The 12513-nt window shown below is 35.0% G+C and overlaps 1 protein-coding gene across 4 annotated transcripts in view; it reads right to left on the reverse strand.

The window, feature by feature from the left end:
* Nucleotides 1–12513, reverse strand: part of DOCK4 (dedicator of cytokinesis 4) — a 254777-nt gene that overhangs the window by 146752 nt on the left and 95512 nt on the right. For all 4 annotated transcript variants that reach the window (XM_063323184.1, XM_063323182.1, XM_063323183.1 and 1 more), the window contains exons 6-8: nucleotides 9465–9613; nucleotides 7990–8074; nucleotides 6161–6312 (exon numbers count right to left, since the gene is read on the reverse strand). In XM_063323184.1, coding sequence (XP_063179254.1) covers nucleotides 6161–6312; nucleotides 7990–8074; nucleotides 9465–9613 — 386 coding nt within the window. The remainder of the gene's footprint in view (nucleotides 1–6160; nucleotides 6313–7989; nucleotides 8075–9464; nucleotides 9614–12513) is intronic.

Here is a 12513-nt window from a genome sequence, read left to right on the forward strand (position 1 = left end):
GTCTGCAAAGTAATATTAATTATTACTGTTTATTAAAAACAATAATAAAGTATTTTATTATTACATCCACCTTAATACAATAGAACTAATCTTATTGTGGATGCCAACACAGTTAGAAAAAAAAAGTATTTTTAATAGCAATTTCCAGCAACAAAAAGCACCTGGCAAAAAGTACGGTCCTATACTGTCCCAAACAAATGGCAAGTGATCACAAAAGAACATTTATCTCTAGCTTACTAAAGTTGACGGAAAAAAATCCCTGTTTCCCAAAATGGATGGTGATCACACTAGGTTACGCACAAGTGATGCATCACAGCTGCTACCAATCTAGAGAAATCTTTAGTTAGGAAGTCTGAGGATCAAAAAGAACCCCAAGCATCACACTGATTTTTGTGTTGCTATCTGACATCAGAGTTCTTCTCTAGGCAAGTCACTAACTCATTTCTACACCACAGTTCCTCACATCTCACCTGAAAAACATGTTATCATCTAATTCTTAGCACATGTTGGGAGAAATATGAGCATTTATCCATGCTGTTAAGATGAAATATTATTTAACTGAGAATAATGTAGTTATAAATTTACCTAATTTTCCTTTTATTCCAAGCACTAAAGGAATACTAGGACACATTATATAAAGCATAATAATGGTTTAGTGGTTTTATGGCTTTAATTCTCATCTCTGACTTATTTTAAAAGGTGCTATTCTAGAAATGCACTGTCAGGTCACACAATGAGAGCACCAATTTATATGTTAAATTAGAAGAATATTCCTTAAACATATACATTGCCTACCACAACGTAATAATAAGAGACACACAGACCATGCTTTCTTTATTAACAAAAGAATTTTAATATATACTGAAGTAACTACTAAATTTGTAAATACATATATCACTTAATTTTGATCCATCTACTCTAAATCCTTTGCAAACATTTTAAGAGCAAATTCAGAGTGCTTTTCCTTACGGACTCCACTCTGAGGTGCTAATGTCAAGAAGTCAGATAACTAATATTGACTATCTATATCCTTTATGAAGTCAGCGTTCTGAACTTGGAAGCCTCAAGCTTTATTGGAATATAAAGTAGTGAAACAGAAAACAGAAAAGAAATAGGATGGATTCAGCTCAAAATTACTTCCAGGTATGCTGAGCAGCTCTTTAATCAATACAGTGTATGGATCCTAAAAAGCTAGCCAACATGCCCTGAAGAAGACACAGACATTTCATCAGCTAAATCGCTTTCTAGGTTTCACTGTCTATAACTACGTCTCTGTAGACTGTAATAGGTGCCTAGAGATGCAATTCACAGAAAGATTTTAAGTTTAGATGTCTTTGGAGCTCGATTCCAACCCTAAAGCCCATTTATTCTTCATGAAACCTTCTAAAATTAAACAAGAAGGAGATGCTAAGCATTGGCATATGTCTTAATCTTGGCACGTTACTCGGGACTACAGAAAGACACTTCCATCTACTCAGATTCCAGAGCCTTACGGCATGTCCCCCTGCCCTGAAGATACACTTGCATGTCCTTTCAGAACCAATTCTTTTCTAATGAAGCACAACTAATCAAAGAAAGAAAAGGTGATGAAGAGGAGCAAATGCTAAATTTAAATATAAAGCATGCAGTGACCACGTTAGGTTTTGTTTTTTTTGATAAAGAGGAACAAGAGTGTAGTGTAGGTGATGAACAGATTTATATTAATAGGTTGGTGTTTTCTCTTAAGAAAACAAAGACTCATGCTCAGTTTCATTCTCTGCCTTTGAATGTTCAATGAATATTTCCAGGGACTCTGGACTTTCTGTTAAGCTATAGCAATCGTCATTAAGATATTGTTTTTCTGTTGTTCCTTACAGAGATAAACAGTGGCTAACATTGTTTTGTGTTAGAATCCTGACAAGAATACTTACTGAACTTCACTCCTGTGGCAAAACACATGGGTCAGGAGAATTAGAGAAAAGTTGTGTGCTGACATTCAGCATCATAGTTTTCAATTTGATATCTAATTTTCTTTCTACTTTATACATCTATATTCTTTTAATTTGTTGTTAGAATGTAATGAAGTTATATTTTCTTATCAGTCAATTCTAGTCCTACTGAGTCAAACACAAGAACTGTTAACACACTCTCCTTTCTGCTTATAACTTGGTTTGTCTCAGTTGCTATGGCATGCTTTTTTTTTTTTTAGAGAGAACACATAACTATAACAACAAAGTTTCATTACCTTTCATTGTTCAATGACTATATTCTAAGTTTGATCAGTTATTAATGTTGCCTGAGAAAACTATAACTCTAAAAAGGCCTAAAGACAACCTTATTCTTGCACTTTAATATTAAACTATACCTTCCCTATGTTACCAAGTACCTTCTTTTTTCCTTCTTTTTCAAAGCACAAACTTTTCCAGATGGTAACACGCTATCCATATTATTAATAACTCATACATTTTCAAAATAAAAGAAAAGAAAAATCAAAGCCTTTCAAACTGTTTCACACTACAGTTGAACAGAAAAATCAATAATTGTGAATTTGCCAATTCACTATCACAAAATCATATTGGTTTATGCGTGTTAGTAAAAATGACATCCTTTTATCAGTAATATATAAATACTGAAAATTTAATGAAAACATTCTGTACAAACTCTGCAGCAATATACAGACAGATTTCTACTAATACATTAAAAATAGTCTCACTAAGAAAAATGCCACAAAATATCACTTATATATTGTGGTTCCTTGCAGATGAGTAACGTGAAGAAGCCAAGTGAGCTGTGCGCTGCAACGTGTTCTATTTCTTTCTGAACATTGTTAACCATTTGGATCAGAGCATCCCACTTAGAGGCTGCTTTTTCTTGCACTACTCTGGAGCTGGACTACGAAGGGAGCTGCTATACTCAAGCTTCCTAAGACTTACTATTCCTTTTTGTAGATACGTGCCCCACCCTAGTATCTACAATTGCAACTCAGTTTAACCATGATTTTTGAATAAATGTTTCTGTTCAAACGGCTGAACGTATGAAACAGATAACATAAAACAACACCAGGAAAGAAAAAAAAAAAAGGCTGTGGAAAAAGATATGCAATCAACTACAAAATTAATCAGATAATGTTACTTCTAGATCTCCAACAATCCTGTAAAGATGCTATTTCAGTTGCATAAACCTGAGCTTACAAAAAATGAAACAGATATATAGAGAGATCTTACATTTGTAGGTGTACCTGATAACAAGCAAAGTTAGTCTTAAGAAAAATATCAGTACAGAAATTCTATCATTAAATGTCAATTCTCAATTTTTACTCTCTCCAAATGAGTGCTTTGTTTAAGAGGGTACAGAGATCACTTGCTTTATGTCAATTTACATCAGATGGACAATGAACACTATATTATAATCCACATTAAGACACATTGTTGGAGCCATTTTACCTGTCAGCTTGTACTCAACACTACGCATTCAAAGAGTCTCATTAAAACAAGCAGGATTACACACCTGAGGAAAGCTTGGCACACATATAGCGCTCGCAAAACTGAAACTTGTGGTAAAAAGCAAGAAAGTCCAAAGAAACAAACCCTCAAAATCCTAATACCATAAATAACGAATTGAAGAAATATATTTTAAGTCATATATATTCATATACTTCTATTCTTAATCAAAGATCTTTCTGTTTCAGGAAATAAACTATCATGTATAATTCCTTACATTTATCTGTACTATTAACGAGTTTCATCTATTATTTTCATTGCATTTTTCTACTGGTCCACAAGACGATGACTTAGGAAACCACAGACAAATGACACAGGTAAGTTGTGACAGACATTAAGGTGTTGCCGCACACAGCTTTTGACCCGCCCTTCCATCAGAAACGAGCAGAAGAGTCTGTGCGTCCAGGCTCCACAGCTCTGCTCTCGCCTGCAGGCTTTGGTAGCATGGCAGGGTGTGAACTGCCGTAGCTGAGGAGCGCAGATATGGTCTCCTCTCCTACATCATGTTTCTGAGGGAAGCTGTTCATTTCGTACACGCATCAGCCAGGTCCTAAAGACCTCTGAAATACCCCACCCATTGGTACTGAATAAAAATTATACATCGTACCATACTGTTGTGCACCAAGACCTACTAGCTTTGGTTTAACTCTGTGATAACCTGGTTATGTGAGTTCCAGGTGTAATTCAGAAAGACCATATAAATCTCCAGCTTGGACACCTCTGCATTCCAGAGTTTACTCTGTGATAGAGACACACCTCGTTTTTAATATGTTCTTGTGAAAACTCTCTTGGTTTCAGCTTTTTCAACATGTTGAGAGGTTTCTATTTGTTTCTTGTGAGGGTTTTTTGCTTTGGTTTTTTTTTTGTTGGGGGGTTGAGCGTGTTTGCTTTGCAGATGGTTGCAAACTGCCTTCACAAAGTTCATCTTGTCATTACCCCCACGCCCTATAAGGCAGTTTGGATTCATGGCAACACGCTTCTTCAAGGTTTGCCAGTAACAGGAGGAGGAAGTTCACACATAATAAAGCAGCTGCAAAAAGACACTGGAGTCAGCAATCAATAACTAAAGGTCAGATCATAGCAAGCATGTGACAAACAGCTCTAGAATTTGTGCTTTCATGTGAACACGAAATCCAATCCATTTGCTTTCATACCACCGCTACTGCCATAACCTTGTTTTCAGCAATCCATAACACTCAAATTGTTTTCTGTCAAGGTCTGAAGCTCTCTCCTAAATCTATCACCTGCTGTGCCGTTCACTGGAGTGAACACAAAAGATGTGCCCTGATGCACGTTTAATTTTCAGAAATGACAGTAAACTGTGTTTTGGTGACTAATGTCCAAAGTGCAGGCCAGAATGAAGTGTCAGTATTTAGCAGCTAATACTGTAGCAATAGTTGCTTACATATGATTTCATTACCAACAAAAATCAATTTACTCAGTATAATCTTCCTTCAAAGCACTGGTTAGTTATCTTGGCCAACTACAAAACACAGACTCTGTTCTGTCAAATTCAGCCCAAATTCCACATGGTTCCTCAAATTCCTATTGCCATACATAAGACAATAACTAGTACACAGTCATGGCTTTGTACACATTTTGAGTAACAATTTTTACCCTATTAACAGGCTTAAAGCACTAGTTTATATTTCTTTTTGTGCATTTGTGAGCTGTCTTATCTAAAGTGTTTATTGTTTTGAAGACTAGTCTTTCATTTCTCTAGTGGCAAGTCTTAAAGCACATGATGTTTTTTGCCTCCAGAACTTACTCTTTCTATGGTAAGGAGAGCAGAGAAGAATACAGTGGCCAAAAACCCGCAGCAGATTATGAATGGGACCCTTCTGACCAGAGGCTGATCTCCCATCACCAGTGCAACAAGCATTTAGTGCTTCAATCTTCCTCAACATATTCCTCAAACAGAACTTCTATGGTTCTTGCACTAACTCCGTTCTCCTGTGCTCGTATTTATTGAATGCATCATGGTTCCACTACTGCTCATTCCCATGATCTCTCTCTCAGCCAGAAATGTGCAAGGAGTAGAAATAGCTACTGAATATTTAAAATTTAAAAAGCTAACAGTGCTCTCACAGAATTTAAGCTCTAGGACAGACAGAAAAAGGATCAGCTCCCAGCTGAAAAAAGAGACCAAGTAAACCCTAAATGTGAGATCGGGTTTGCCTCTTTCACTGAAGAACGGGCGACTCCTCATTGAAGTACAGGCTCCTTTTTTTATAAAAAGACTCTTCATTCACTAAGGGCAGCCCCCCAGTCTCATGTACCTGGGAGAATTCATCACGGAAATATTACAGAGCAAGCAACAGTTCTAAGTTTTGAACGTGCACTGATTTGAGAGAGGAAATTAATTGATACTGAAAAATCACCTTTAGGTCACAAAACTAATATTCACTCTGTATGCATACATGTATATATGTTCCTACACAAACAAAACCAACCAAAAACTGAAACAGCTAAACAAGACTGAGAAATACACATTATTTAAAACTAAAATGATACTACAAAGTATTAAGTATAGAAACTGAATTTCAAAAGGAAGCAAAAAAATTATCCCGAATCAAGACTACCTTCTACTTGTTTCTAAACTTGTTTCTGGATCAAAACATGCAACGCACATTGACAAAACCTGTGTAAAATCAGTATTCCAGTGAAAAATCATATGGTACCTGATGGGCCGATTTTCTTTACTATCAAAGAGTGAGAAGATTACTTCAAGTTCCTCTCCCAGATTGGAGCACATGAGACTCTTCATCTGAACAAAAAGATGGTGACTGCTAGCTGGTACCGGTGTGTCTTTTTTTCGATGACGATGCTCCATCTAAAAAAAACACAAACAACACAGCAGCCGGTTTGAATTAATGGTGAAAATCTCAAAACAAAAAGAGGTAAAAAAATGTAATACTGAAGTACTTTCTTAACCACAATTTTTAACCTTTTAATTTAGTAATAACTTGTAATAGGTTTTCTTCATTTTATTTTAAATTTGTATCTCAGGAGAATGCAAGGAAGTGACTTTTCCAGTGCTGCACTGCACCATAATTATCTCTAGGAGAAATACAGTAACCTCTAAAAGTTTAACTTTTTTCTACTCAGAAAATTCTATGCCACTTTAAAGCTTTGTGCTATAACAATATAGTATTTCATAACTGGTTTAAATAGTTAATGATATGATATTCTAGTATGCAAACACACAAAAAATGCTCTTGCAGAAGACTAAATACCAGTATTTTAAAGTAGAAAAAAATCATGTAGATATTCTATAAATCTTTGTCAGACTGCTGTATAAGAAGGTACTAAATTCTCTTGGTTTGACTTCACAGTTTATACTTTCACCATTTTAATCACCCGTTAAGGGTAGGAAAATATTAAGTTGTACTATTTCCCTCTTACATTATACCAAAAACAATTCTAAATGGCAGTATTTTTAAGCTACTTAGCCTTCAAACTGAGGTTATCTTAGGCTTTTTTTTTTCCCCCTCTTTATTTTTGAAAGTGCACTCCAGGTGCTCCATCATTAGTTTTCTGGGTTATTCTTCCTCTGTATGTTTCTCTTATGATTAATGGTTCCTCGCAGAATTTCATCTAGTGCTTCAACAGGATTCCCTAAGATTACATATGACTTTGAAATTGCCCAAAGGTATACTGATTCTAGCATAAAGAAATTACTACTAGGCTTGACTTTACAAGTTATCAACATAATTAGTTAAAAATTATCAAAAATATATTATAATTTCAGCTCCACAGCAAATTGTGCCAATTATATTTTTGCTTTATTCTATATTTAAATACGTAAATTAACACAAATACAATTTAGTTTAAATAAAAGCTTAGTCTTAAGCAACTAAGGCTCAGACTGTATATCTGTAACAGCTGTGGTACTTAAATATAAGCCAAAGCCCACATAAATTAATTGGCAAGTCTTCTTAGACCTCACTGGAGATTAAATTGGAATAAGAAATATCAATGCTGGTTTTAGTAACTCAAGATGGGCTTTCATACCAAAAGGAGAGCTTTTCTATGCAGTTTAACTGCTGTTTACATTAAGATATTAGAAAAAAAAACAATAGCCCAGTGTGATTAATTGTGATCATATTTGTACCATGAGTAAATTATTATATTCCCACACATCTTATCTAACAGGACTCATGAGCCAGTGAAAGCTGTAATGAAAGAGAGTCTCATAAGTTTTTACTGATTATTAAATTCAGGTTAACAGTCACAATTTTAATGACATAGCAGAAAACAAAACTTTTAACAAATAACATGTAAAACGAGCATGTTCACACACACAAATTTGATATCAAAGCATCTCATATAGATGTGGAGATGACATAACTGCTCGAAAGAAAATTTCTTTCCTCATAGTAAAAACTCAATCAACTATCAAATGCCAGTTTATTTGATCAAAAAAAGTACTTTTGGCAAAGTAGAACAAAGCTGCCATGAAAACATCAGTATGTAATTTGATAGCAAAAGTACTATTATATTTACATACCAGCCTGTACAGCTCCGTAATGCTGATCTCCTCAGGATCCACCATAGCATATTCTTTTCTCGGAACTAAGTCAAGTCCCAGTTGTCTGTATGAGAAATGAAATAACAGTAAGTAGTCTTCACATACAAAGGAAATAAATTACCTCATTGCTTTTATTTGTATTTAACAGAAACATTCCAACAAACGATGTAGATGTTAATTGGTACTCTGCAAATGGCTTTGTTTTAATGTATGTTGGGTGTATTCACCATTCACAGATTATCCCTGCCCTTTCTTCATTTTGTAATGTTAATAGAATATGTTTTTCCACAATTTCTAAATCTGTTTCACATTGTGGACAATGTACAATGGATACTGTCCTTTGTACTACTGTGGACATTGTACAATGTGACTTGCCCTGGTATTGTCAATTTGAATGACAACCACGGAAAAGAAGATAAAAAGAAAATCCATCTAATGCCAAAACATCAGCTAATTTTTAATTCAGACTGGATGGCATCAAAGCTGCTTGGCTGTATCACCTGAACAAAATATGAAATGAACCTGAATCAACAGGAATAAAACTTACTTTCAGCGCAGCAGCAAGCAAGAAAGATTAAGAACACATATGGGGTAGTCATGCTGACTTTAGGAAAGATTTGAAAAATTAGAAAATCTTTTAAAAATATATTTTTAGAGAGTAGGAACTGACCACTCCAAAAAACCATCACAATTTCATTTGGTTAGCACAAAATTCTAAGCAGACAGGTAATCATACATTGTTGATTGCAGTTCTTCCACTATGTTAGGTATTTAGGCTTTCAGAAAGCAGTAGTTGCAGAAACCCCTGAAATTCCGTTAATTCTCTTATTGAGTATCGCTGCATTTAGTCAGAGTTTAACTGAATAAATATAGGCTAAAGAAGAGACTTTGGAAACAGCACACAAATGTCAAAAGGTATTTTAACCTTTTTCTCGTTTTTTAAACAAAAAGTAAGATAATACAATCTGTGTCATCACTTATTAGTTATTCAGATAAAGGAAAGATGCAGAGCATAGTAGCAAGATGTATGTTAAAGATGGCCAAGTAGGAACTGAATTGGGCAGCAGAAGTCAAAAAGGAATTAACGTCAGTCAATACAGCTTCATTTAAGACAACAGAGCTATGCTAACTGCATCACATAGGAATCCGACCAGGTGTGTTTTAAAAAGACGTAAAAGTATATTGCAGATATCCCAATGCAAGTCTCTTGTAGAGAGCACCACTGCTATGTAAAATAAGCCAAGAGAAAAAAGTAAAATAAAAGACAAGACATTTTTCACTGTTAAAGCATAGTGGATAGAAAAATAACGAAGGAGAAAGTCCATTAAAAAAAAAAAAAGAAAAAGTAACACCTCTAAGAAATTTGTTCCTTACTTCAACATTCTACAATGAACCTAAAGCTGTGGTATTATAATTAGATTATACTGTTTTCATTTATTATTATATTTACTCACTCATTGCCCCAATCCAGACGAGCAGTGATGTGTCGCTTGACATCCTTCATTCGATCGTGGGTGAGATGGCCAACAAGGACCTGCCTTCTCAGGTCTAGGATTTCATTCATTATGTGCCACAGTCGGTGAAAGAGATCCCCCTCATTCCTCTGTGACATAAAAATATAATTGTCTCTACATCAACTGTATAAACGGAGAATCCTTATAAATACAGATATGGTGGGGAAATCAATAAAACTTCCTTCTTCCCCTACTTACTCATGATCTTTTTTCTCCCCTTCTTACTGTGACCGTTTTACCCGCATGCATATGTGTTTGTGTGCATATAAAAATATTTCAGACCTTACCACAGAACCTGTCTTCGCACCCCACTCCAAAATTTCACTCCTACTCCTTATGCCTCATGTTAACACAGTCTAATTTATGTGATAGATATGACAAAAATTCAACAAAAAAATTCATTCCATGCCATAGCACTGTCTTATTCCAAGAACATGTTCATTCTGTGCTGCCGTCCCATCCAAACTGAGTAGTCGATCATGTAATTCAAGACTATTTGAACTCATACATGTAAGGGGAACAAAAGGCAACAGCTCCCAGCATTCTAACTCTGAACCACAGAGTGCTAATGTTCCTTTAACTTTTTCTTGTATGGATATAACTGTCTAATAGTACCTAATAAATATTATAATAAATAGCATGTCATGAATAAATAGTATCACGTAGACAGAATCTTGTCCAGACAGTTCTTCGTCATTTAACTGTGAAGCAGGAGAAATTATGTGAATATGATTGCTTTTTAAACCACATCCTCCTACTCTAATTATATACCAGTAAAGGACATAAACAATTTCCGATAAGTTTCCTCCCAAACAGAAGTCCTTTGAACTCTTCCTTCACGAATTCTAAGTGTTTTTACTTGATATAGTTTTTCTGAGAAAATTTAGCTTGAGGAAATTATTGCAACCTCCATTTAAGCGATGCATCACACAAAGTTGAAAAAACTTTCCTATTCAGACTTGTTATGCTAATTCTTGCTAAAAACCCTAAACCCATTTCCCTTTTCCTTCTTCCTATGAACAAATGGCATTAAAAAAAAGTTCAGCTACTTCTGCTGCATAATTGCTATGAAAAGCTAAAATTCACTTACAAGCACCATTACTCTCCATCAATAACTTTTATATTCCAAGGGCTCTGGCAAACTGCAGTTTGATAAATCTACTCTTTATATTTCACATTTATTCACTTCATAAGCTCACTAAAATGGGCATTAATTTATTGTCTGTCTTGGCTTTCTCTCTGGAAAAAAAAGAAAGCCAGTGTATTTTGAACATGCAGTAACAACAGCACTGAAGAAAAAAACTGCCAAAAAAGAAACAACTTCAGTAAGAACAACAGGAATAGATGAACTTTATAAGCAAAAGAAAACAAACAAACGAAAAAGGTCATACAAATAGCTCTTGAATTAGGAGCAAGAGACAAGAAAGACTTTACAGGCTGACAGTATGTTTTCACAGTTTTCCATCAGACACTAGTGTATAAAGATTTCATCTCTACAGTTAAAAAAAATAATGAAAATAATCAAATTTGATTCAAACACTAATTCAGGTGCATCTTTTTTTTGGTATCTGATGATAAGCTCTATTGAAGTAAATGATTCATGTGAATACAGGAGACATGCTAATGTTTAACACTATTAAGCTCAAAATAAAATTGTCAGGTATCCTTCCTGAGCTTTTCCGAAGCTCTAGCATTTGTCTATGAGTTGCTTGTGTCTCAAAGTGCTGAGTGGATCTGCACACAGCTGTGCTTGCTTTATAGATTTAGGTCTGTACACCAAGGAATCATGTTTGCTTCTCTTGTTCCAGGAGAAGCCAATGTATTAATATACTTGCTAACATACACAAAGCAATCACACTTAGGTATGCTTCAGACATTCAAGGAAACTACTTCCCATTATAATCTAGAGAAATTTCAAACAAGCTTTGAAGAAATCTTGTTTCTTAAGAAACACTTCATACTGCTTAATTACAATTTAAAAGTTTAACATGATACTGTATAACTTAGAAGCCAACAGAAAGAAAGAGTTGATTTTGTAGCTTCTTATATAAAAACTAAACAAATTAGCAACTGCCCCAACTGGTTCGGAGCAGCCTCTCTGAACACGATCCATATAATCATCTCAAAAAGGCAGCAGACTGGCTACTTCTGCACCAGCCTGATTTGTAGGAGGTCTATCGGCACCGCTCGTTGCTGTTTCTTATGTAGCAGAAGCTGCCCCTGCATCAGCAGTAGGTAGCTAATCTTCTCACAATTTAAGTCATAATTATCAACTCAGCAATGAGTTAAGATGAGGGATTGGAGACTGTGCAGATGCAAGTGAACAGGTTTTGATTACATTTGATGTGTGTGCATTCTGTCAAGTCCAAATCATGGTTTGGTTTTAGTGTAGTAGATTAGAAGGTCAAATGTTAAAAACAGAAGACGAACAGATGCAAATCACAATTTAAAACTAAAATATTTTAGTTAAGCCTTTAGAGACACAACTGTACAGTCAAGAGAAAGTAAAAAAAACCCAAGTCAGTTAACAGAGGAAATAGACGTAGGCATGGAAAAAGGAAATTACAGCAATTCTTATGGCTTAGATTATGATGTACAAAAAATTGTTGAAAGGTGCAGAACAGTCAGCGAGGGCTGAATTTCAGTCAGAATAAAGAGGGTTATTGAACAGGTTTCTTTCTATTTGTTGTAAGTACGCTGAAACAGAACAATTTCTACCTATGGCGGTAGCCAATTAAGAGAAGGAAATGGTAGGAAAAAGTAAGTCTGTGGTCTGAAACCCCTCAAAAGAATGGGAAACTGCAGCGGGTTCACAGGAGACATGGGAGTGAAAAACAGTCTAGGTAGCTTGTATCCAAGATCCTATTGATACTGCACAACATTTAGATAAATAAAATAGAATAATCCCACATCTGTATGATTTATATAATGGAGTAAGAGCTACTTAAATGACTGATGATTCAAAACAAGACTATAAATAGGAAACTAT

Source organism: Chroicocephalus ridibundus, chromosome 1 (assembly GCF_963924245.1).
Source record: "Chroicocephalus ridibundus chromosome 1, bChrRid1.1, whole genome shotgun sequence".
NCBI classification, from domain to species: Eukaryota; Metazoa; Chordata; class Aves; order Charadriiformes; family Laridae; genus Chroicocephalus; species Chroicocephalus ridibundus.